This window comes from Lemur catta, chromosome 6 (assembly GCF_020740605.2).
Source record: "Lemur catta isolate mLemCat1 chromosome 6, mLemCat1.pri, whole genome shotgun sequence".
Taxonomy (NCBI): domain Eukaryota; kingdom Metazoa; phylum Chordata; class Mammalia; order Primates; family Lemuridae; genus Lemur; species Lemur catta.
The window spans coordinates 16958061-16984796 of NC_059133.1; the positions used below are offsets into that span (position 1 = coordinate 16958061).

At 40.8% G+C, this 26736-nt stretch overlaps 2 protein-coding genes across 3 annotated transcripts in view; both read right to left on the reverse strand.

The window, feature by feature from the left end:
• The window catches only part of TXNRD1 (thioredoxin reductase 1), a 56687-nt gene extending 38774 nt beyond the window's left edge, over positions 1-17913 (reverse strand). The window contains exons 1-2 of one of the 2 annotated variants that reach the window (XM_045553068.1): positions 17730-17913; positions 16116-16225 (exon numbers count right to left, since the gene is read on the reverse strand). The gene's annotated coding sequence lies outside the window, so the exon portion shown is untranslated. Of the gene's footprint in view, positions 1-16115; positions 16242-17729 lie in introns of those variants that run through there. The other variant, XM_045553067.1, reaches the window with a different exon arrangement.
• On the reverse strand, positions 5195-6688 carry EID3 (EP300 interacting inhibitor of differentiation 3). Its single transcript, XM_045553069.1, has one exon. It carries the CDS (start codon positions 6564-6566, stop codon positions 5454-5456), a length of 1113 nt encoding a protein of 370 aa, XP_045409025.1. The 5' UTR covers positions 6567-6688; the 3' UTR covers positions 5195-5453.
• Positions 17914-26736: the final 8823 nt, after the last annotated feature.

The following is a 26736-nucleotide window of genomic DNA, read 5'->3' on the forward strand; positions in this document are numbered from 1 at the left end:
ATTTTTTCAAAGTCCAGGGGGTTTAGTTAGCATAGCAGGTCAGATTTCATCCAGATCTAAATCTGACTTTGCCACTTATATTGATCTTGGGCAAGTTGTATAAACTCTTGAATTCATTTCCATGTAAATGTAGTACAGTTCTATCACAAAGTAGTCAATATATTAGCTACACAGTAAGGCACAATAGTGATCACGGAGATACTAAAAGAAATGGTGAGTAGTTGGCAGTGTAGGTTTCAGCTGAGGAAAAGACCTAAACAGCAGTTAAGATTTAGAGCCACTGCTATAGAATTCTTATTCCCAAAATCCCAAATGTGCCCAATTGCTTGAATTTCATGTTTTATACCTCATGTACAAAAAGACAGCATGACTTTCCTAACACCATACAAGCTCATGTCTGGGCTATCAAAAAAACCAAACCAAAACAAAAAACAAACACAGGAGTAGGCTACTAATAGTTAAGTTTTGGGGGAGTCAAAAGTTATATTCAGATTTAACTGCACAGGGTGTTGGCACCCCAAGTCCCTATGTTGTTCAGGGGTCAACTGTATTCTGTATCAAGTATAGTCCTGTATTAATGATGGGGATATGTTCTGAGAAATGTGTCATTAGGCCATTTCATAATTATGCAAACAACCTAGAGTATACTTACACAAACCTAGATGGTATAGCCTACCGCGCACATAGGCTACACAGTATAGCCTAGGCCACAAACCTGTATAGCACATTACTGTACTGAATACTCTAGCCAACTGTAACACAATGGTATTTGTGTGTCTAAACACAGAAAAAGCACAGTAAAAATACAGTATGTAAGATAAAAAATGGTACACCTCTATAGGGTACTTACCATGAACAGAGCTTGCAGTACTAGAAGTTGCTCTAGGTGAGTGAGTGAGGAACGAGTGAATGTGACCACCTAGGACATTACTGTACACTACTACAGACTTTATCAACATTGTACACTTAGGCCACACTAAATTCATTTAAAAATTTTTTTCTTTTATCAATAATTAACCTTAGCTTACTGTAACATTTTTTAACCTTTTGACTCTTTTGTAATAACACTTAGCTTAAAACACAAACATATTGTACAACTGTACAAAAATACTTTCTTTATATTATTTTATAAGCCTTTTTCTATTTTTGAAGGCTTTTTACTTTTAAAAGTTTTTTGTTGAAAACTATAACACACATCAGCCTAGGCCTATACAAGGTCAGGATCATCAAGATCACTCTTCCATCTTTATAACTTATCCCACTGGAAAGTCTTTAGGGGCAATAACGTGCACGGAGTGGGCCAGGCAAGGTGGTACATGCCTGTAGTCCCAAGGTCTTGGGAGGCTGAGGCAGGAGGATCACTTGAGCCTAGGAATTTGAGGTTGCAGGGAGCTATGACTATGCCACTGCACTCCAGACTGGGCAAAAAAGCAAGACCCTGTCTCCATGCATGGAGCTGTCACTGCCTATGATAACAATGCCTTCTTCTGGAATATCTCCTAAAGGACCTGAGGCTCTTCTTGAAGAGGTGTCAACTCTTTCTAGAAATATGCCAGGCTGGGCGCAGTGGCTCACGCCTGTAATCCTAGCACTCTGGGAGACCGAGGAGGGTGGATCGCTTGAGCTCAAGAGTTCGAGACCAGCCTGAGCAAGAGCAAGACCCCATCTCTACTAAAAATAGAAAGCAATTATCTGGACAGCTAAAAATATATTTATAAAAAAAAATTAGCCGGGCATGGTGGCGCATGCCTGTAGTCCCAGCTACTAGGGAGGCTGAGGCAGAAAGATTGCCTGAGCCCAGGAGTTTGAGGTTGCTGTGAGCTAGGCTGACGCCACGGCACTCACTCTAGCCCAGGCAACAGAGTGAGACTCTGTCTCAAAAAAAAAAAAAAAAGAAATATGCCCTATAACTTCAGGAGGGGCTACTAACTCAGTAGGTGATTAAGAATGTTTCAGCTCCATTATAATCTTATGGGACCACTGCCATATACACGGTCCATGACCTCATGCAGCATGTGGCTTGACCTTATTTGGTGTGTGACTATATTCTGGCAAATAACTTATGGCAAAGAGATTACATTTCAAGTTCCTCCTCGTAGGAGACTTCCTTTACCAGCCCCTTTCTGAGATAGCACACCTCAACCACTATCCAAGCAATTTTTCTTCAGAGCAATCATCATTAACAGCAATATTGTTGTTTCTTTCTCCGTGATAGGCTAAAAAATAGTTCCTCCCAATGTCAAAGTCTGAATTCCTAGAACCAGTGACTATGTTACCTGTAAAAGAGACTTTGGAGATGTGATTAAGGTTCTAGAGATAGATTTTCCAGGATTATCTAATTAGCCCCAAAGTAATCACAAGAGTCAGTAGAAGAGGGAGGTAGATGGAGACTTGATTCCAGTAGCAGAAGACGTAACGACAAAAGCAAGAGGTTGTATTGCCAGCTTTGAAAATGGAGGAAGGGACTCTGAGTCAAGGAATGCAGGTGGCCTCCAGAAGCTGAAAAAAGCAAGGGAACAGATTCTCCCTCAGAGCTTCCAGAAGGAATTAGGCCTGCTGATAGCCTTGATTTTAGCCCAGGGAGATAAATTTTGGTTGGATATCCAATGTCCAGAACTGTAAAATAATTGTGTAAAGCTGCCAAATGGTAATTTGCTACCGCAGCAATAGGATGTAAATTCGTATATTTCAGCAGCATTAAAATATAAATTCCATTAGAGATGGGTGATTTTCTACCCATCACTTTTTCCCCAGTCCCTAGAGCAGTGACTGGCACAATGGATATTGCATAAATTAACAATGTGACAATTCTAATCACTTGGCAATAGAGTCTCCAGGACAATGGCAAGGCTCTAAAACCTATTGAGGAAGAACTTATGTCTACACTCAAAGGGAAGTAAATGAACCATTCCAAGAGATGCTACCATGAAAGCAGGTGGTACCATGGAATTTGCTGACCCTGATCTAGAAGAGTGAACACTAACAAGATTGTCTACAATGAGACAGATACTATGCTGGATGTTTCATACACATTATCTCATTTAACTCCCACAATAAAGTCTTCCAAGCAGATGTCATTCCCATTTCATATAAAAGATAAGAGAGGCCCTTAGGTTTTAAGAAATTTGCCCAAGAGCCAAGAATTAAAACCAGGTCTATATGATTATAAATCTCTTCTTTTCCCATTATACCATACCCAGTAATTGATATTTCAAAGTACTTATCACAAACGTTTCATAATTTAATCTTTACTGTAAACTTGACAGGTACTATTCCCACTTGGTAGATAAAAAATCTGAAGTTTACAGGTTATATAATTTACCCAAAGTGCATAACTAGAATGTTACAGAATCAGGATACGATTCCAGCTCCTTTATGAGAAAGTGGTTTTTATCATTCAATAAAGTTTTTTTTTTAAATCTATAATAGTCTCCTAAAGTTCAGTTTATTAGACCTGCAAAATTAAGGTACTTCATTAGTGGGAAACCAGATTTACAGTGTCATTCTTAATCTCTATAACTGAATTTTTATCTCCTTTTTCTTCAAGGTAAGCAGTCATTTTAATTTCAAAATTTCAAACTGATGAGGTAACCCGTGTGTCATGACAACTGGTAAAAACAGAAACAAAACAAGTGGTCAACTTGATTTATATTTTAACAGCTATACGGCTATTAACTTTAGAGAAGACCTCAAAAATCCCCTCTCCCAAAACCTCCACATTCTCTATTAATGCTTTTAAAGTTATTACTGTCAAGATACTCCGAGTAAAGACATGAGGCATTCAACAGAACAGTCTGCCAGTAAAGAACTGAGGTGGGATCTTTTTGCTACCAGTAAGAGTACCTTTTGTTCCCACAGAATATCTCTACAAAACCCAAGGAACTTGGTTGGTAGAAACATGCTAAAGTGATGATCAGTGAGGCCAAATGATGCCTCCATGACTGCTAAATCATAGGGTAGTCACTGGGAAGGATTAGCACTCTTTCAGAATGGCTAGTTTAGAAAATAACTGGCTGTTTCACGAGAAAATTCCATTTTTACTAAAAACTTCACTATATTATTAAAGACTCTTTCCCACACACAAATACAATCCTTCCCCTCAATTTTGGCATCATTTGTTTAGTCTTTGGATTTCCCTTCCCTGTACCACTACACTTAGTAGGAAAGCTTGCTACTGTCGTGTGAAACACGTATCTACTTGCCAAAGTACTGTTTAATGGCAAAATTCCACAACTACCAAAGATTAAGCTCCTAAAGGTATCAGAAAAAGAAGCTTATGGTCACGTTTACCACATGTTCTTAAAGTTGTTTTTTTAATGACCCAAATTTTTGGCAGTAAACTCCAAATAAGGTTAAGTTATAGTCTTAAAACAACTGCAAAACAAAAAGAAAAAAAGCCTTGATGGTTTTATAGTAAGTGAAGAACATTTCGATAAACCATATTTTAGTTTTAAAAGGGGCTGTTTCCAGGCCAGGCATTTAAAGTTCTACCAAGAAATGCAAAATTCAACTGGGACAAATATTCAAACCTGTTACATGATGAGAGATTACTGATTCTGAAGGACACTCTGCGTACTAGCAGAGAACACAAAGGGAAATTAGGGGCCAGAGAAGAAATGAACTAACTAGATGAAGCCTACAACTGAATTTTGTTTGAAGTAGCTGGACAAAAATACCATCTACCTCTGAGGATACTAATAGATGAAGTCATTCAATTCTTCCCCAGCTTAACATTCAAACAGAATAGTTTTTCCATAAATTTAATGGTCCCTTCAAGTCGTTAACGTCTCAGAATTCCATGTCTGACCTCACTATTCTCCTGCCTAGAATGCTTTTTCCCCGTCTTATTCTGACTCACCTTTCAGCCCTTAGTTGATGCCTCCACTACTTCAGCAGACACTCTTTGAGTCTGATCACAGGAGAAATTATTTAGAATATGATAACCCACTCATAAATCCTACTGAGTCCTCTTTGCAATGAAAATTTTTTTATGGTCAAAATGTTACATGTTTACTGCCTTACAAATAGTTTTTCTTAATTTTTTTCACCCACTCTTCCCCCAACCTGCTTAGGGAGCCCCTTATGGGATTCTCTTGGTTCCCTGTGACGAAGCAACACAGTATCACAGAGAATCATAACTGATTTGGGTAAATTATTTTTGTTCTTTTTGCAAATTACCAAATAACTTTTATGATATTCAATACTTGTTTTTATTTAATCTTAGAAAGTGTACAAAAAACTTTCCCATAAACATACCAGTGGATTTTTTTATTAACAGATGACCTTATAAATTACCAAGAAAAATACACTCACAGTAAAACAATTTCTGATGTTTCTGAAAATGCTTTTTCACTTTACAAGAAATACATTATGTACTTCTGTTTAGATTTTACTCTCCATTTTGAGGTATTTCAGAAAAACCACAAAAGGGATCTTATACTAAGAAGAAATATTTAGTATGAGTTTTTGATCATGGCTTCTGAAATTTCAAAAGTCGCTACAATATTTTTCCAGTCCTGTAAACTTAAAGATATAACTCCTTGTTTCCTGCCATGGGAACTGGGATCATTTTCCTCATCCATTTGGTTAATATTAATTGGCTCTAATATTGGCAGCCTGTCTTGGTCAAGCCTTATTCTTGCAAAACCATCTCTTATAATGAAAGAAACATAAAATATGTTCTCCACGGTACGAGAAAAAGAGTTTGGATCAATCACAAATTCAAAATAGGACACAGGCGTATCAGGATACTTTCGAAAGTAGGTTTGCAACAATCCCAAAATTCTTTCCACTTCTTTTTCTGTCGCTTCTTGATTACTATTTAGGTCCAATTTCCTCAACTTTGTAGGCATATCCCCATTTTCTTCTATTTTGCGAACTTTTTTCTGATGTTCAAGTCGGCGTTTTGGTGCAGAAGGTTCTGGCTTGAATGAACCAAAAATAAAGTGGAATGTTTCAGCTTGTACTATCCAGGATGTTGCTTCCTTTTGTACCGTCTCCCAGAAGGAAAACCCTATATTATCATCACAACCACTCGATTCACCACGCTCATCACGTTCCATCCAATTCAGACCCACGAATATAAACAGAAAGTCACAAAATGTTACTTGATTAAAAAAGCTCATATCAGAGTTTAACTGCTTTGCTTTTTCTTTACCCAAATCGGAAGCCAAAACAAGAAACTGGGCATCAAGGGCTGCTTCTCTTGTTCGGCTCACCCCATCAAACAGGACGTTGGCTTCTTCAAGTGCCTCGGTTAACGAGTCGCTCGCGGTGTTCACGATGTCATCACGGTTCTGCTGGACGCTGTAGATGAGCTGCCGGTACTGCTTGCGGATATTCCGACATTTCTCTTCATCTTCTGCAAGCGCCAGGAGGTTTGGGTCTATGTCGGCCTCTCCAGAGCTGAGGTCGTCAGAGCAGCCATCAGCCCCTGCCGCCACTTCCACCTTCATCGGTTCCGCCTCCTCCACCTGTTTCACCAAGTGCTCACTAACGGTGAAGGTCATGAGCGGCTCCCCTCCCTTCTCTTCATCTCCCTTCAGGGAACCTTTTTCATCCGACATATCAGCAATGAGCGGCGCTCAGGCAACCGGTGGCGCTTGGCTAACCGCCTCCCCAACGTTTCTGACGCCAGCGGAAATCGAACGGCCAGCGCGAGCCGAAGAGGACGCCGCCCATGCGCACAAGGGCCCGGCCCGGCCCGGCCTGCCCTCCACCCCGCCCCGTGGAGCCCCGGCCCCCCGCGCCAGAACCGCTCCGCCCCGCGGAGCCCCGGCCCCCCCGCGCCAGGACCGCCCCGCCCCGCGGAGCCCCGGCCCCCCCACCCCCCCCCCACCAAAACCTCCCCGCCCCGCCCAGCCTCGCGGAGCCCCGGCCCGGCGCATTCACGCTCAGAACCCGCGCAATAATGTACCCCAAATCCGCCAGTACTAATCGAGGGGCAGCTATTCTTTCTAGCGTGTCCTGTCACTTAGCTTTTAAAGAAATACTTTTGGACAAGCATATGACAAAAGTTTTGGGGAGACTAAAGGTGCTGCGCTTTAAAACGTTCACTGCCATATACTGCAGTTCAGTTGACCTACATTTTTCGTTCTTACTATGATTAAGTGGTGTTTTGGTTTTGGCTAGACTAGACTATGTACTGCCGGTAAGGCCAAGGACCGTGAAATGCGGAACCTCCATTACAAACAGGCCGACTCTCAAGGTTCTTTTGCAAGGTGATTCGAATTCATTATACAAATGTAAATCGCGTTAATTACTTTCGCAGCTCTTCAAAAGTTAAATCTCTACTTCCGCCGTATCCCACCTCCAGGACCTTGCGGTTAGGGGGAACCGTGAGAATCCCTGCTAATGCATTAGAGAAGTGAGTGCTGGGCACGCGCATCACTCAAGTGAATTTCGGTTCCCCTCCACGGAAGGGTCTAAGAATAGAGTGGGTACGATTCTCCGCAAAAGCCGTTTATTGGAAGCTTGCCAAAGGCTAAAGGCCGCCGACTCTAGATGGGTAGTAATTCTGAACCCTAAAAGGTGAGCAAGGCTATGAAGATTTTAGACACAATCTGTTAAAAGGATATAAAAAAAAAAAAAGCTTAGTCTGTAAACTGGGTGATTCAACTGCGTTGGAAAATTCACCCACTGGCTCACGGCGGGCGGGGGGTGGGGGGTGGGGGAGCTGTCACTGGAAATTCAAATTCACCTGCGGTTGAAGAGGAGGCTCTGCTTTATCAGTCACACAAATAACAAACAGCAAAGTATACCTAACAATGGGAAGGAATACATCTTGTTTTGAAAGAGAACATGCACACAAACTAACCTTCAGGATCAATAGATTTTCAGCCTGCAACAGGAGTGTATTAAAAAAAATAATAAGAGGGACCGTGTCAATCGCACCTGTCAAACATGGGTTTTGAAGCAACAGTAAGTAAACGAGTCTATGCATCTAGACCAGTTTATGCTTCTTTGGCATTAGAAGAAAGTTTCTTGCAAATGCATAAATAGCAAAACCTATTAAGTTACTCCAAAATCCTTAGTTGACAATTATTTTTTTTCAACTATGGGTAATTCAGGAAGAAACATGCATTTTTCAAAAACATGTATTAGGGTTACTTGTGCATATATACATTAATATTATCCTGCCCTTATTAGACTGTTACCTTCTCAAAAATAAGAATTTTTTTAAAAATCTTCCAAACCTAGCTGTTTTCACATGGATGCACTAAGTGTGCACTAAACATATAAATGAATGTAGAGAAGAAACTTTGTTCCATTACCTGTTGCAAATTATTTGGCAGCAAAGATTAATTTTACAGATTAGTGGAAGTAATAGATCCTACACATTCTAAGTAAAACTGACTGCTCCTTAGAAAAAGTCAGTCTCTTCCCTTCTCTGAAATAAAGAAATACTTAGGAAAAGATAAGTTGAGACCCAGGATCCTTAAAGGATCGTATCTTTCCCATGTCTTGCCAATTCCAAACTGCTATCTAAACCTGTTTTAAATCTTAGGTGAAAATACAGTTAAGAATTCCAAGACCCAAATCCTAAAAGTTTGTTTAACAGTGAACTATATTCTCGGGAGCTTCTGATATCCACTTTAAATTCAATAAGAGTAATTTATAAAACAACTCCAAATGACTAAGCCAACCCTTCCCACCCTAAGGTGCCTATTTTCTCCTGGGTCAGAGGAGGGAAAACAGGCTGACACCAATTTGCTCCACAGAGCCTTTCATCTAAGAATTTCAAAACGCTTTAGAAAACTATATTAATTCTCCCAACCTACTTATAAAGTATTATTAATACTATTTACAGGGATTTCTCAGGAGATAATAGCCTACACAACTTGCTCAGAGCAACAGAGCACACAAGGCAAGCATCATATTAGTAAGTTGTGATTTCCACTGTTGAATTTATTCTATGCAGGATCCCCATGAATCTTAGTTAACATGTAACTTAGATAATCCTCAGAAAGGCAGACTTGCCTTACATTTTGCCTTTAGAACACAAGGTTTTAGACATTGCTACAAAGTAAAACAATCAAGCCTAATGATTTTCCCCTAAACATTTTAAGAATGGGATTACTATGCTGGTCAATCTTTAAATTATTAAACAACCATTTTCTAACATAAGGTTTAACTGCTACTTAAATGCAGCTTAAAGAGAAGGAATAGCACTATATAATTTTAATTATACTGGTAAATTTCTCTATGACTAGGAATAGAAAGCAAAAGTACACTGGTACTTCAAAGAAATCAGGAAGGTTTACCATCTTCCTGCAGCAAGACTAGTCCAGGTAACCAAGAGACACAAATTGGCCTCAGAGATAATTTAGATCCTCTTTTCCCCCTTTTTCTTCTTCTCTCAAGAGTTGCTGCCCAGGGCTCAATATAACCTTCCATTTCCTTTCTCCTATTCACCTATATCATTTTTCAGTCCCTTTTCTTGCAGTTCAGATTAATTCCAAGCATTCTTAAGCTCCTTCTACGACCCCTCCTGCTCAACACAAACATGACAGGCTGGATGACAAAGGTTACGGGCCTCTCTATGGCCAAAGGAAACAACTTTGATAGTAGGGTCCACTATTCTTTCCCAATGGGGTTTTTACTACATGACTAATCTATACCAAAAGCCAGCAACGAGTCAGTCACGTTTGAGCACCATACTCTAAGAGATACACTTCTGCTATCAGCTACCTCCCCCCCAAACTTTACTGTTCCTTCTTTCATAGCAGCTTATCTCCACTCATCCACCAGGATATCTGTTTAATACTGAGCTTTGAAGAAATGTTCTAAAAGTCCTAGTTTGATTTGTCAGAGTAGTAAGGTATCAGATATAGTTCCACTTTCATCTTAATTTTCTTTAAAGCTATGTTGTGTATATATTTTTGCTTTTTAAACTTTTTTTAGGTTTTTTTTTAGTATTTTTAGTATTAAAGGTAAACTTTGCTACAATCAAGACAGATATCTGTGTTTTTAAAATGAGTTTCTAAAAAGACCCTGGACTGTTAGAGAAGACAAATCCGGGTTCCAATCTTGATCTATTAGCTACTAATATTATCTTATATTAATATTATCTTAGGCCTGCTTAACCTCTCAGCCTCCAGTGTTCTCATTTGAGAGATGGGATAGTAGTACACTGAACCCTTGAAAAACACATGTTTGGACTGCACGGGTCCATTAATACCAAATGAGGGGCAAAAATATAGTATTTGCCGGATGTGAAACTCTGGAATACAGAGAACAGACTTTTCATATACATGGGTTTTGCAGGGATGACTTTTGGACTTGACTATGCATAGATGTGGATATACTCAGGGGTCCTGGAACCAATCCCCTGAGTATACCAAGGGACAACTGTACTTACATCATACAATTAACTATACTGAATGAGAATTATGTAATGGACCTGACAGTTTTCAACTACTGAACAGGTACTTAGTAAATCATAAACTATCCCAAAGACAGACATTGTAAAAAAAAAAAAATCATACACAAATCACTAGTTTGACTTTTGGATATTGCTTTAGGAACAGAAAAGTATTTTTAAAGGTTAAATCAGGAGGAATACAGGAATAATATTCCACTGTAACAAATGCCAGTGAAAAGAAATATGCCATATAACAAAATTAAAAAAATCTAAGGTTTCAACTAATGAAAGTGTATATAGTATACTCTGAAGGGTAAATCTCACTACCAGATAGTCTGAAGCAAGTAATCTGAATGTATATGCAAGTTTATTTAAGTGCATTTTTCTCATGATTGGTTCCTTGGATTTCAGCAGATTCTTCAAAAAGTCTAGTATTCAAAAGAGGCTAAGAATAACAGCTCTATTCAAATAAGATGGCATTAATATTACTGAAGTTAAAGATAAAATGAAAGTCAAGTCCCACTAAATAATCTGGACTTACACATTGAAATACGTTAGAGTATACATAATCTCCACCCTTGCTCTGTGGTCAAGTCATACATTTAATGACACTTAGAAACCTCAGTACTGGCTGACTTGCCAAGCCTCAAGAATATAAACAAAGGTGTGAGATGAAGAGACTAGAACCTTTCAGGTTAAAGAGCCTCAACAACACCTCAGAAGTCTGCAATGACCACGAACATCATTTTGATAGACTGAGAGAGTAGGAAAACACTAGGTATGAGCTATTCAAAGAAGTCATGTTGAAGGAACTCAGCTCTGGAGGCCTGGGTTCAAATCAAAAACGTCTGCTTTATTACTTTCCACTTAGTTCGTAACATGAGTCTATTGTATGTCTCACTCTGCCACAGAGTGGTTGTGACCATTTTTTAAAAATCATATATAAACATTTATTGACATGTATTTTTAAATATGTACATTGCCCTATAGACTTGTGGTAGAGATAACAAAGATAGTGCCTAGCCTAATGTCAACAACACTTAATAAACAGTAGCTAACTAGACATGATGTGACTTTCTTCCCAATCGACTCTGACACACTTGCACAAAATGCTGAAAGCAGACAATGTTGCTATCATATAGCTTTTAAAATTCTGAACTGCTTTATAATATGCTGCCTAGAATCACTTCTGAACAACTTAGATCTTGGTCCCTGATAGAGTCAGCCTATCTTCAATAAAACAGACATCCTATAGCTAAATCCTTCACTTAAGTGAGTCTCTTGTGACACCAGCACCAGCCATTCACTCAACAAATATTAATATTTACCAAATGCATACTAGGTATTAAAAAACACATGGAAATACAAAATGTATCATTCTTCTCCTAAAGGAACCTACAATTTAGTAGACACAAAGGAATGCAATTCCATTCAGCAAGCATTTAATGAATGAATGCCTACTATATGCCAGCACTATGCTAGGAATACCAAGATTTGCATGGGCTTGACCCTGAATCATGAACACACAATGTCATCAAGGAGACAGGCATGTACCTCTATAGCAATAACACAAAGGCAAGTGCCATTAAGTATGAGTACACCACAGTAGGCTTTGCAGACACGCAGGCCTGGGTCCTAGTCTGTAAAACTGGAAAATACCACCTCCTTCATAGGACCATTGTGAGGATTTAATCAACTAAGTATTACAACTAAGTATAACAGGCATTTGATAAATGTAGTTATTAATCGGCATGTTCACATAGGTATCTGCTGACCTCAAACATATTCCTGGGACCATAGGCACAAAGTTTAAGACTAGCTCTCCAACCTCAATATGTAAGGCAAAAAATTATCATTGTCAGGATTCCTCCTTTCCCAAAGATAAGGATTTGTGGGAGTGAGGGGGAAGCACAAAGGAGGAAAGGAATGGCCAAATCTGACCTTGTACTCCGAACAGCTGGAAAAGTGGGTTTGGGCAGGAAGAGAAGACAGGAATTGAAAGAATAGAACAGAAGAGGAAAATTTTAGGGATCACAGCTAACAGTATTCCCAGGAGATTCCAGTGAATGAGGGAACAGAGCAGGAGATAATCAGAAAAGCAGGTTAGGGCCAGACCCTGGAGGGCACTGAATACCCAGCTACAGAATGTGCACTTCATCCTGGATGCAGATCTGGGGGCAGTGACGTAGCAATCAGGAAGATGAGCCTGGCAGTAGAAGAACTGGAAGAGGAGGGAGATTGGAAGTGGGAGGCCAGTTAGAGATTTTTGAGATGGTTTAGGCAAGAGGAAATGAGTACCCTAGTCCAGACAAGAGTAAATAGAGGCAGTAGGCTGATGCCTAAACAGTCAGGCCCTGGTGAATAAATAGGAGAAGAAAGAAGAAATCTGAAGCCTGGACCACCAGAATAGTGTTGCTACTGTAAAAGAACAGATACACACCAAACAAAGATGTTTGTGTTGTTACTTGGTAGAAGTGGGAAGAAGGGACATTGAGTGTTAACATGGATTCATAATCAGTAAAATTCTACTGTAGTCAGCACCAGATGAATTTGTTTGCAATCCTAACCATCTATGCTTCTTTTAAATCTTGGTAGTCCTTATCTCTTACCTTCTCCTAACTAAAGCCAGAAAACCTGTTTACTTCCCTCATCTTCAAAGCAATCCTCCAATCCGCCTCCGGCCTCAACCTTACACAGGCCAAAAGCAGATACATTACTCATCCTCCCAAGTTCAAGGGATTCTCTCAGAGGAAAGACACAAAAGAAACTGAGTCTCCTGTCAAGTTTTGGTAGTTTGGTACAGTAAGAAGAAAGAAAATTGGAAGAGTTATTCAATTACTACTCATTTCCTGATGTCTATTCAGTAAAGAGTCTAGTTTCTGGTAACTTTAGAAGTTAAGCTTGAAAGGAGACCTGCCTTTGTTTCAGTGTCAAGGCTTCTGGAACATGGGGCCACCAAGCCTGACTACAGCATGACAACACCTCAGATGAAACTGTCTGCATTAATTCACCTGGTTGTAAATCATGCATTGTTTTGTGTCTGTCACCTCTCCTATTATTGCCCTGAAGAAATTATTTAAACATTGGGTTGCCAGTTTTATCTCCCAAGATTACTTCAAACTCCTAAAGTCTTAACTATGTCTAACAGTGTTCCCGTAAGTACTTTTTCATTCACTTTGCTTTTCCTCTCAGTACTACCAATAGGTATCTATATTCAAGTTGTTTCAAAACTCTGGAATCTCAGAGACACTGACTTATATATAAGACAAGAATACTGGAATTCCCTACAAGAATACTGGAATTTTGCCTTAAAAACCAAGATGTTTATGAAAGCCAGATGTCTTTGAGCAGTAGGAACTCTATTCTTAGTTCTTAGAATTTAGTAGCTCCCTACTTCCAACTTTACACATGGACATACAAGACCTGGCCACAAATAGCATATTTCCCTTCTTTCACAGGTATTGATAAAAAAAAAAAAAAAGAAAGAAAAAGTAGTGTATGGCCCTGTTTTTCTATTCAGTGTTAAAGTGTTCAATATAAAGCGTTACTCCCCTACTGAGATACCATTTGCTGTTTTCTAACTAATATCTTTTGGGTATTAAACAGTAGTCCTTTGTTTTCCCCAATTCTAATTATTTTATCAATTAATCTTGACCAAACTACCTTACACCTTAAAATAGTCTCAAACTTGATATTCACCCTATGAATTAACGGAGGGAGCTTGGGGGGGGGGGGGGAGCCAAAAAGGCAGATTCCTAACCCCTTCCAGAAGGTCTACCTCAGAAGAAGCTGGGTAGACCCTAGGCATGCTTATATTGGAAGCACTCTAGGGGATTCTGCGCAGGTGGTCTGTAGACTACACCTTTTTGAAACACTCTTCTGGAAAGCCTTCTTCCTTTAAGGAATGACCTAGGCTCACCAGTTCCTTCCAGTCTTCTATAGACAAGGGAAAATGAAGTAGGTTTTGCTGTTTTTGTTTATTGGGGGAAAGGGGAAATAAGGGAAGAGACAGTAAAGACGAGAAAGGAAAAGGACATTTTAAAGAGGTCTGTCTCCATTATTTATGTTGCAATTGAAGTATGAAACTTTAACCTTTTTTTAAAGTGTGGGTTGTAGGATTATAACACTAACTCCATTCACACTCAGTTCTCCACTAAATGCCTTTCTCCACTCAAACCCACTGTTCCCTGAAGATTTTCACAACCCACCATTTAGCCTCAAATGTCGGCAACAATTGGCTGAGAACTCACAAACCTTTCAAACCAACAGCCTTTACCTTGTTGTGTCTCTTCTTCCATTTCTTAGCACATATTAAAAACCAAAAATAAATCAAATGATACAAAATAGAATAAGTTGACTTAAGAGATGTGCTAAATGATTTATTTTAAGCATATCTTGTTGGTTCCCTTTTCATTCGTGGCACTGGGCCTCACTAAATGCCCGAAATTAACTATGATCATATGGAATTGAAAACATCATACTATCTCAATAAAGTTGAGCTCCAAAGCTTATAAAAAGAGTGACTCTTTTTATTCCCATTACCGTTAAAACCAGGAACAGCAGTAGCATCGTATAAAGATCAAATGCCCGTGTAACTTTTAAAATGCAAACTTACAACACAGGTGAAGGGGACAGAATAATCAGACAGGAAGGAATATTAATAGACCTTTGTCTCGTTTTACTTGCAAACTAAAGGTCTGAGTAACACAATATATTTTAACTACAGCTAAAAGCCTTTGTATCCCCTTTAATTATTTTTCCATTAATTTGCTATTTGTCTTTGAAGTCTAGCTCCATTTCCTATAACCATTTTTCAAAAAGATAAATACTTTTAGAAGCAAGAAAAGGTAGTAAATAAAAATGCAAACTGTTAATATCCTTCCTAAGGTGCACTCATCTAAATGTATTTTTTACGTTTAACCCAGGCCTCAGCTTTACTTCTAAGATAGCGATGTTCAAGTATGAGTTTCACTTCTTAAAATTCACACAGATATAAGTAGATAAGGACAAATATATAATTTGCAAAACTCAGATCGATCAAGGTGATAGGATTATGGAAGCTGGTGATCAACTACACAGGACGCAGAGCATCATCCAGGTTGTCCCATCCCATTAAACATTCACCTAGCCTCCTAGCATTTTTACGATACTGCAGGTGCAGTCCCAAGGAAAGATTTCCACCATGCCTGCCACCAGCCAAAGGGAAGATTGTTTTTCTTTTTTCCCCTCCACCCAATTGTTAACTCCGGGCTAGAAAAAGAGACGTTAAGGAAGCTCCTGGGTTGCTCTTCTTAGAGCCTGGGGGCTTTGGGTCCTGCATCCCTCAGAAAATTAGAGGAAGAAGACAGGGCCCACTTGGCGAAGATAAGCATTTCCTGATCCTTTCTCTTAGTACTTCCCTAAACAATTAACGCTCAGCAATTACATTGCTACTAAAAATTTCTATTTACCTTTTTGGGAGGGAAAGAGGAAGGTAATATAAAAAGGAAAAGAACATTTTTTAAAAGTTAATTTAAAAAATGAAAATAGTTAAAAAATTTCCTTTCAAGCTTCCCAACTGTGATATTTGCCCATCGTCTTATCAACTCTGATTAGCACGTGAGCTAGCCCATGAGCGTTTCTGGTCATTTTCTAACGCTGTGCTCCATTTGGGGGTTCATTCACATCCACGCTGGCTTTAAAAGGAAAGGCTGCCACCACGCCGGCCTCGATGAGCTCACTGCCAGTTTAAAAGACACGTTACTTATCTTACCTTCAAGATTGAGCCATGGCCGCCTATCTTTCTCTGTTTCACAAACACAATCGGCACGTCGGTCTCCGCGGTCAATTCCGAGAGCGCTGCTTCCAGGCCCTGGCGGTCTTCTGTGGCACAAAAGCAGAGAGGAGCGTGTAAGGTCTTCCTCCCAGACGGCCCGGCGGGAACTGCGCGGGGGCGGGGCTTCCGTCCGGGACCTGCAGCCACCGACTCTGCCCGCGGCTGACTCCTTTGCAAGTTAGCATGACTTGCTCCATTTCTGACAATGACTAAAACCCACAATCAGGCTTGGCTTGGACTCTAGCCCCGGCAAATCTGCACACTAGCAGAAAACAGGGCCTCCAGGCTAGCTATGAACGTCAGAGTTCCGGTCAGAGTTAAATCACTGCAAGACTCCGCTACAATTAAACGTCCTACTTTTCCAGTAAACAGAGAATTCAGAAAAGCTTCAAAAGAAAAAAAGGTTAAGACACAAGTATCTCAGCTTTCACAAAACACCTCCCAATTTGATCTTGCTTTGAATTCTGCATCTATACAAAATGCCAAAATCCAACTTCCAATGTTTCCTTTAAATTTGAAACCATGGGGCAAAATTAAGAACACTCTGCCAACTTAGGGTGCTTTTAAAAAAGAATCCTGAAGCAATATGCAACGTTCTAGATGAGACCGGGAACTAATGGTCCAGTTTCACAAAGGAGTTAACTCAGTAGAGAATGAGTCAGTGACAAAAACAGACTCCACTGACATCAGGACCATTCATGAGACAAAAATCACACCAACACTCAAAAATATAGTTGTTTAATAGTAATGATAATAGCAGCTAACATCTCTATACTTCTTTGCATATATTTATAATTAATCTTCATTTATAAGTATTACCAGGTCCACTTCAGACAGGGAAACTGAGGCACAGAAACTCTAAGTAACTTGCCCAAGGTCAACAGCAGAGGCAGGACTCAAACCCAGGGAGTGTGGTCTATGCTCTTAACCACCCTCTACTGCCTAATGTAGTGAGGTAAGCACTGGGTTCTGGCTTTAGCGGCCCTATATAACAGCCTGTGTCACACTGGGCAAGCCACTTTATTTTACCAAGCGTTGCTTTCCCCACTTGTAAAACATGGAAATTACACATGCTTTGCCAAGCTCTCAGGATTTCTCAGGATCAAATGGTGTGAAAATTCCTGGAAAGGCATTCTTATACATTTATACTTTTCAATACTGTCAAGGATCTGTCAATCTATTCAGCACATTGTCATTTACATTTCAAGACTCATGCTCTAAGAAGTGTTACAAAAACCCATTTTCTCAGACATTCTGCAAAATGTCTCCATAAAGAGCAAGAGGAAGGAAACCACCAGCCGACAGAGGGCTGGCCTCGCCTACCACATGCTGAAGCTTTATGTGACCAGGGAAACGCTCGTGCTGCCAAAAAGCTCAATCGGTTTAGAAAACTCTCACTCCCTTACTCAGACACACCCTAAAACAGCACCCCTTCCCCTGGATTCCTCGTGCACCTCTCAGGCGCAATGCTCTCGTCCCCCACCAGCAAACCGTCCCTGCCGTGCTCCCAGACTAAGGCTCGCAGCTGTTTTCACCTGACGCAGAGCTTACATGAATGGGAGAATGATGAAGCCATCAGGATCTGCAGGGGTCCCTCCACGTTTTGCTCCGCTGCAAATGCCCGACTGAAGGAAACCGAGGTGAAAGGGTTGCTGGTTCCTAATGACTACGAGAAGCCACGCCCTGCTCTGAGGGGGGCGGGCAAACTGCCAGAGTCAGAATGACAAAGCAAAAATCCACTCCTCGTGCAGCCCTGGCAACCTATGCCGATCGGTTTAGCAAAGTGAGAGCTCCTAATTGGGTGACACCACATCCTCTGTGTGCTCTTAGCCGCCCGCAACCCAACTACAGGACAAAAACAATTTAAGGAAAGTTTGGAACCAGAACAAGAAAAAGGGTGTGTTTTAAACTGAAGAAACTGGACGATGCCCTAAGGCAGTAGTTCCATAACTCTGCTGCCCATTGTAATCACGTGAGGATCTTTAGACTACTGATCCCTGGCTCCCACGCCCAGACATTCTGATGTCATTGATGTGAGTGAGGTGTGACCTGAGCATCTGACTTTTCAAAAACTCCAAAGGTGATTCTACTTGGCAGTAAACTTTGGGACCAACTGCCCTAAGGTAATGCATTAGTCAGTTTGGCAATTCCCTAAAGGAAGTTACTAGGCTTTTTTAAAGAAACATCTAGTTCATCCTGACTAATCTTGAAAAGAAATGACAAATTCTCAGCAACTCATAACTTCTCCCTAGAGTACTTCCTCCTTATCCCACTCAGGTTTTAGTTTGTCTTGTTTGTTTTGAGAAAAACTGAGAGTGTGTTTAACTCCAGCCATGCCAAGCCACCTGCAGCTGCCAAGGTGAGCCATGCTCTCTCATGCTTCCCTGGTCTTCCTCATGTTCTTACTCAGAACCATGCACTAGTAGGTGGCTATGACTATTTGGTGAATAAATAAATAAATAAATGTCTTTCCCACTTCTTTGGATAATGCCTGACTGAAGCACATTCAGGTGAAAAAGTTACTGGCTCCTAACGGCTAACAGAAGCCACACCTCCTCTGAACAAGCTGGCAACCACTGCCTGCTCCTTCCAGCCCCTTCCACAATGAAACTCAGGCTTGGTTTAGCCTTCTTACCTTCTAAATGTACACACACACTGCACACACTAAACTGGCACTTCGCCTGTATGGTGATTATTTATGTGAGTGCCTCTCCTGATTCTGGGATCCCTAGAACAGAGTATGGGTCTGTTTCCTAACACGTGTGTTTTCAGGAAAAAATGTGATTTAAGGAGCAAAGAATGAAAAACGGGGGGGGGGGGGGGGCGGGGGGGAAGCTGGGACTAAGGGAGAACACGGAACATTTACTCCTGGCTCCCAAACCAAGCTCTGTATTAAGCATTTTATATGCCTTATTTCATTTAAGCTACACAATAACCACCCATGAACCAGGGTCATGAACTCCTCATTCTTAAAAATATATAGAAAATACATCTTATTTCAAAAACATGACTTAGGATAGAGACCTTTAAATCATTTAACTTGAAGTAATGTGCTGACAGCAAGTGATAAGGATCGATTTCAGGAGCCTTGCCATTGAAAGCATCTTGTATAGACAGGTCAGAGTGACTACACTTAGTATTTTCTAACGGCATTCCAGAAAAGGCTAGATAAGGCATTTTAACTTCACACTGTTCTTAAGCGAGAAAATTATAGCTCAGATCCCCAGAATAGCTCCATGACATATTTTTTAAGTTAAAAAAAATCACCATTTTAAAAAACATCTTTACTTTTCTTTAAAACCCTTTTTGCTACTAAGGGCCCAGATGTCTTACCCTGGTCACCAAATATAGTGAGAGAACTCCTTAGTCCTATTTAGTTGCTGGTTAATGGAAGAAGAGCTGCATCTTCCACCATTTCTCATCATGCAGCATCTGTTCTAATCATACATCTTATGTCTGTTGACTGGGCTCCTGTTATTCTCCCTGATAAAATTATCTTCCTTCCCTGAAGGCCAATCCAAAGGTCATCTGAAATGTCACCTTCTTGGGACTCTGGGACATACAGAGAAAATTTAAGTTCTCCATACCAATGAGTATGGATATGTGAGGATTGATGTGCCACTAATGATACTGTACAAATGACTATGAATGATACCCAGTTACATTTGGGTGGCAGGATCCTGGGACTGGGATGACCTTGTGAAGCTGCTGGATTGTGTTAGGAGCTTTAAAAGGGCTCTCCTGCCCTATGTGATGGGAGCTTAGCAGGGGACTTGTGAAACCTGCAATTGGACAGATTTGCAGACAACAGGTTACTTATCTAAGGTCCCTAAGAATGGCAGGGTTCTATCTCATCTGAAAACAGATGGCAAAGCCCTTGTACAGGGCCCTTAAAGGGACAGATGTGAAGCCCCTGATCTGGGCCGCAGGCTGTCAAAACACCTTTGAAAAACTAAAGCAGAGCCTTATGACTGCCCCATTTTGGGGTTGCCTGGACTTACAAAAGAATTTAAATGATGCAAAAACAAGGAATAAGCCTTGGAGCCTTGGTATAGATACTGAGAGACATCCCATGGCCAGTGATATATTTGTCAGAGCCACTGAGCAATATTGCAAGTCACGACCGTGGCACTGTCACCTGGGACTTTAGCCCAAAAAGCTGAGCTGATTGCTTTAACCAGAACTCTTCAGTTACCCAGAGGGAAAAGGATAACTAAATATGTTTTATGATTGCACATGTTCATGGTGCCATTTGGAAGGAAAGGGGTCTCCTGACAGCAGGAAATAAGGATATTAAATATGCCACCAAAATAATGGCCCTAATACAGGCTGTGGCTGAGCCCAAATGGGTGGCCAGCATGACAAAAAGAAATCAGACCACTGTCAGAGCTGCTAAGGGAGCCACTGGAGGTGATCCGTTCCTCAGGGCCTTGATAGATGTAGACTCCCTTAAAAACTAAAGACTGGGGCTCTGACATTTGGGATGGCACAAGGAAATGGAGAAAGCTTTGGTTTGGCCTTTTATGAGGCACCTACGTGAAAACACACATTGGGAGTGTGATGCCTTGATGGATTTGGTGGACCTCATTTGAGAGGATCCCACTTGCAACTAACTGTTTATGTGCTTGGAGTGGTCCAAGGACAGAAAAGAGATGCACTACACAGGGAGCCCAACATGTGGGGGTCCACCCTTTCGATGATTGGTAACTTCATTCAGATGCCTAGGTTTGTATTGGCAGATACCTTTTCAGGCTGGATAGAGGCTTGTCCTACCCAGAGGAAAGAAAGAAACATCTGAGGTTCCCGAACTCACTCCAAGATAGGCTCCTACCAGGAGCTGACAGGGCCTTTGCTGAGTTCCTGCACAAGTACAGGAACAGGCCTCAGAGGACAATGAATAGGATGACGGGCATCAACATTTCAGGGAAAGAGGCCAAGCAAACGGAGAACAACATGCTGGTGATGGAGGCCATGGACAGACAGCTACAGAGACAACTTGACAGCTCAAGGTATCACCATGTTTGGCTACTCCATGGCAGTGCCCACAGGGGGAATCTTTGCTTTCTGCCATCTACACCTGGATCTACTGCACAATGTCCTGTGGTCACCCATAAACTTCTTTGAGTAGACCCCCAGTGGGAACATGGTAAACCATTTCTCCAAAAAGCTGGACACAGTAGACGCAGTGATCCCATAGGTCATCAGAAAGTTCATGGGCTCCTTTCCTCCATACAGAGTGATAATGGACCGTCCTTTGTAGCAGAGGTAACTAAGCAAGTAAACAAAGCCCTATATCTAAAATAGAAATTACATGGAACCCACCTAAAGTGAGCCATAGTATTGCCGCTTGCCCGCCTCTGGAACGTGGTAGCCTTTTAGAAGCAGGCTTAAGTTAAACCCCTAAAAAATAGTTTATGAGAGACCCTTCCTAACAAACCAAGGTAAGTATGGTAATATAACCATAAGTAAAAGAAAATAAGAGTAAAACTGTTTGTTAAATGAGTGGGTCAGGTGCTGACCACTATACATGAGTTTGCCTCTTTCAGGTTCCTGCCCCAATTAGAAGCAGAGAAGTGGAAGGAACCCTATGAAGTGCCTCTAACAACTCACACCTCATTAAAATCGTCAGAGGTAAAACCTTGAGTCCATAATACCAAAGTAAAGAGGTGTAGCCCCCAGTGAAGGGGCCAGCCTTAGGTGATCTAAAGTATCTGTTTGAGAAAAAGGGAAAAAAATGAACATGTTGATATTTTTGCTAATCGTTTTTAGTTATCTGTTCTGCCTATAGGATAGAGGGACAACTCCTTAATGAGGATTTCCCCGGTCTATGACCTATAATGTTGATCTGTCTTGCTGCTGGGTGTGTTATCCTTGTTTGGTGCAAGTATTTCTATACATGATTTCTGAATTTACCGAAGCTGGTCTCCCAGATCACCTACAGGGTACAACTAATAGCTCTGCACTCAGAGGGCCCATGTTTCTTTTCCCAGCCCTGTATCGGACATCGTGTGCAAAGCAACAGTCCATTTCACCTTGACAATCCTCATGGTCATAGTTATTGCTTATGCCCTTTTTCACCTGATAATCTGTACCTTCCATCTAAAACATTGCCCCAATTAAGCAGGAAGTAGCTCCATGACTATGTCACCCCTCCTTCCATAGATATAGAAGGGTAAAATTGACAGTGGGAAATATGTAACAGAAAGAATGGCCTGGAAAACAGTACAAATATTTTCTGTTTCTTCAAAATCCCTTCACCCTTTTTGAGAACTAAAACCTACATCCCTGCCTCAGGCCAGCAGTCAGGAGGGGGAGGAGAGTGTCCTTTGTTCTTTGTTCCATAGGAGATGGCCCAAGGGAATTGCCCAGGTGGAGGTCACAAGATTGTTTTAGCCACAGATGGGATTATGGGATTAATCAGAACCTTTAAAAACTCTGTACTTCTGCTCAGAAACAGGAGGTTGGTACTTTGAGACAGAAGTCTGCCAACTTCCTCATTTGCCAGCAATATTAATAAACTCTTTCCTTCCCCTCAACAAAAAGTCACCTTCTCTGGGAAGGCTTCCCTCATTCCCACCCAGCGTCAATGGCTCCTTCCCTCTTCTTATTCCCAGATCCTTTTTTTTTTTTTTGAGAGAGAGAGTCTTGCCCTGTTGCCCAGGCTAGAGTGAGTGCTGTGGCGTCAGCCTAGCTCACAGCAACCTCAAACTCCTGGGCTTAAGCGATCCTACTGCCTCAGCCTCCCGAGTAGCTGGGACTACAGGCATGCGCCACCATACCTGGCTAATTTTTTTTTTCTATATATATTTTTAGTTGGCCAGATAATTTGTATCTATTTTTAGTAGAAATGGAGTCTCGCTCTTGCTCAGGCTGGTCTCAAACTGCTGACCTCGAGCGATCCGCCGGCCTCGGCCTCCCAGAGTGCCAGGATTATAGGTGTGAGCCACCACACTCAGCCAGATACTTAATAATAATTACAAATCTTCTATATCTACAAGAGCTTTGGAAAGGCAAACCCTTGCTTAATTTATCTTGTCTTCACAGAAGTATGTCTTCTGATACATAGTAGGTCTTCAGAAAATCCTGGAAAAAGATCCTCTATGTTCCTGAGCTGTTATCTAAGCTATAATAGAGCTATGCAAATGTTTGATCGAGGGTCCTATTGTATTAAAATACTGTTCTACCTATAATAAGCCTCTCTCTGATACACACACACACACACACACACAACCCTGATCTACAACAATCTTTCTGACACCCAAATCTTCTCTGCTCAAACCTTCAGTAGCTCTCTAGGGCCCTCATGATGAACTGTAAACTTCTCAATTGTACTGACATGGCAAGGCCTACCTTTGTTAAACCTAGCTGTCCCCATATTCTGTACCTCACTTCAGCAAAACATTATTGGAGAAAACAGAAATTAAAAGTGATTTCACTTTAAAGTCAAGACCACAAACCTCAAATACGTCCTCAACGCAGCCCAGCAATCCTTTGCATCCTTCATATATTTCGTTTCCCAGTTCCCAAAATAACTGTTTCATACTTACTCCTTTTTCCTCAAGCCTCTAATATCCCTACACCTTGCCATTATCTCATGACCTACTTTCTACTTTAAGAAAATAGAAGTAGCCAGAACTCCCTTATGTCTCCCTCTCAACCACCAAGCTCCTACTATGTTCCTTGACTACACTCCTGTTATAATAAAGGCCAACTTCTATCTACTTGTATATGGATTCTCATTTTTTTTGCCTTTTTAATCTTCAAGAACTTCACTTCTGAAATTAGCATTACCAACTTCTTATTCTCTCCCTGATCATTTCTATCATCAAACAAACACAATACAGTTTTCCCATTTTAAAAAAAGCCTCCTATAATCCCATGTACCCTAAACGCTCATAGTTACCATTCCATTTCATTGCTCCCCTTCACAGAAAAAAAAAAAAAAAAAAAAAACAACCTTTTTTGAAAGAGTCCTTTGTACCCTGAAGAAGAATAAAGTAGGGTAGGGAGGTCAGGAAAGACCTAAGAATGTGACACCCAAACAGAGACTAGAGTGCAATGAGGAAACAAGTCACGAGAGTATTGTAGGGGGTTGGGGGAAGGAGAATTTTTCTAAACAGAGGAAACTGAAAGCACTTGTGAAAGCTGATCACACAAATTGAGTCATTCTTGTCACACCCAACTAAATCAGAGAAGAGGAGGGGCTGGGAGGGTGGAACATTCAGGGTATAAAACATTGCTTCAAGAATGTAATTCCCTGCAAGCCTGACTGCTGAAACTCCCTGTCATAACCTAAGACCAGTTATTTACAGCTGTTGAGACAACTTGCTGCAACTCTAAGACTAATTTTGCCCACTGCTGTCACCCACCAGTCAGAGCTTTCCAGCTCCCGAAACCCTTACTAGTGCCAATGAACTTGCTTAAAAAAACAATACATACATTTCTCCTTTTTATAAAACCTCCAACTTTCTCTTTGTTCTTCATATATACCAAAGACCACCCAGTCTGCATGTATGTCCTGAACTGCAATTCTTTACCTCCAAATAAAACATTTTAATTTAGAGATTCATATCTACATTTTTATTTTGACTTCAACATACTAAAACCATAGGCTGGGAGTCTGCTTGACTTATCTGGAGATCTGCAAGGTAACCAGTGTGTCTAAAGCTCAATAGGTAAGGAAGAAAGTCATAGGTAAGCAAGGTCAGAGGAGTAGCCAGGGATCAGATCTCAAAGACCATAGTCAGGACTTTGGATTTCAGTCAGGGTGTCGAGAGAGAGGAGAGGAAAATGATCTGGTTTGTATGGTAAAAGAATTGCTCTGCTGAGTAGAGAACAGGGTAAGGCGGATGCAGACTTAAGAGTGGAGGCACACAAACCAGTTAGGAGGTTACTGTGGTGGTCCATGCTAAAGATGACAAAGACTGATTAGTGAGGTGAGAAGATATAAAGATATAAAGCTAATAAGTTTTGCAGATGGATGGCATGACAGATGCAAAAGAAAGGAAAGAATCAATGACTCCAGATTTTTGGCCTTAGCAACTTGGTAAATGGTGGCACCTTTTAATGAAAGGGGGAACACTCAGGAGGGGTGGAAAGCAATAGAGTGGGACAAATCCATAGTATGGTTTAAGAGATATACTAGTTATCCAAATGGAGATGTTGAATAGGCAGTTGGATATACAAATCTGGAGTTCAGAGAAGAAGTCAGGTCTGGAAACAAAAATTTGGGAGTCAAATAATGTAAAATATATTTAATGCCATGTGTTCAGAGTTCTCCAGGAAAGTACAACCAATAGAGGTGTGTGTGTGTGTGTGTGTGTGTGTGTGTGTGTGTGTGCAGAGAGAGAGAGAGAAAGATCTTTTTGAAGAACTGACTCACATAACTGTGGAGGCTAACAAGTCTGAAAACAGGGCTGGCCTGCAGGCTGGAAATTCAAGCAGAAGTTGTTGTTGCAGTCTTACAACTAAAGGCAGTCTGCAGGCAGAATTACTTCCTCTTCAGGAGACCTCAGTCTTTTCTCTCAAGGCCTTCAACTAATTGGACAAAGCCCATCCGTGTATGGAAGATAATTTGCTTTACTCAAAGGCTACTGATTTCATTTTTAACCACATCTATAAAATACCTTCACAGCCACATCTAGACTGTTTTCTGACCAACAGCTGGGCACCACAGTCTAGCCAAGCTAACACATAAAATTAACCATCATACCATGGGACTAGATGAACTTACCCAGGGAGATAACATACAGAGAGAAATGAAGATGGTCCCGGACACAGACCTGGCATACTCAGATTGCAAAGGAGGAGAAGGATCCAGCAAAGGAACCTGAGAATGAGCTGGAGGGAAGAAGGAGAAGGAAAACCAAGATAGTGTGGTGTCTCAGAAGCCAATGAAAAAGTGCTCCAAAAAGGAAGATCAACTATATCAAATGCTGCCAAGAAATCCTTTAAGATAAGGGCTGAGTCAATGGAGGTCATTTATGAAAATGATGGAAGAGAAGAAATCCTAATTACAGAGAGTTCAACAAGAAAAAGAAAATAAGGCAATGGAGGTAGTAAGTACAGCCAACTCTTTCAAGGAATTTTGCTATAAAAACAGAAAAATGGGAAAGGAGCTGAAGAGAAATGTAGGATCAAGGAAGATTTTGTGTTTTTTTTATTTTATTTCATTTTTCCAATAAGGAAATTATCACACCATGTTTTTATGCTGAGAGAATAATCCAGTAGAGGGAAATCTGGCAACTTCCAAAGAGGAAAGGAGCAAGACGAGATCATAGCAGAAACAAAACCCTTTGAACATACCTTTATAATGCAGCACAGACTTTGAAGTCAAATCCAGGTTCTTTCACAAACTAGAAAGTCAAGTTACTCAGCCTCTCAGCTTCTTCATCTTCTTTCTACAAGGCCCTGTGTGGTCCATCTACCTCTTCATCTCACCCTATGCTCCAGTCATTAGCTTTCTTTCAATCTCTTTTATTACTGTCCTTCTTCCCATCACAGGGCTTTGCTAACTCCCAAACATTCAGAAAATCTAGTTCAAACATGTCTTCCTTGA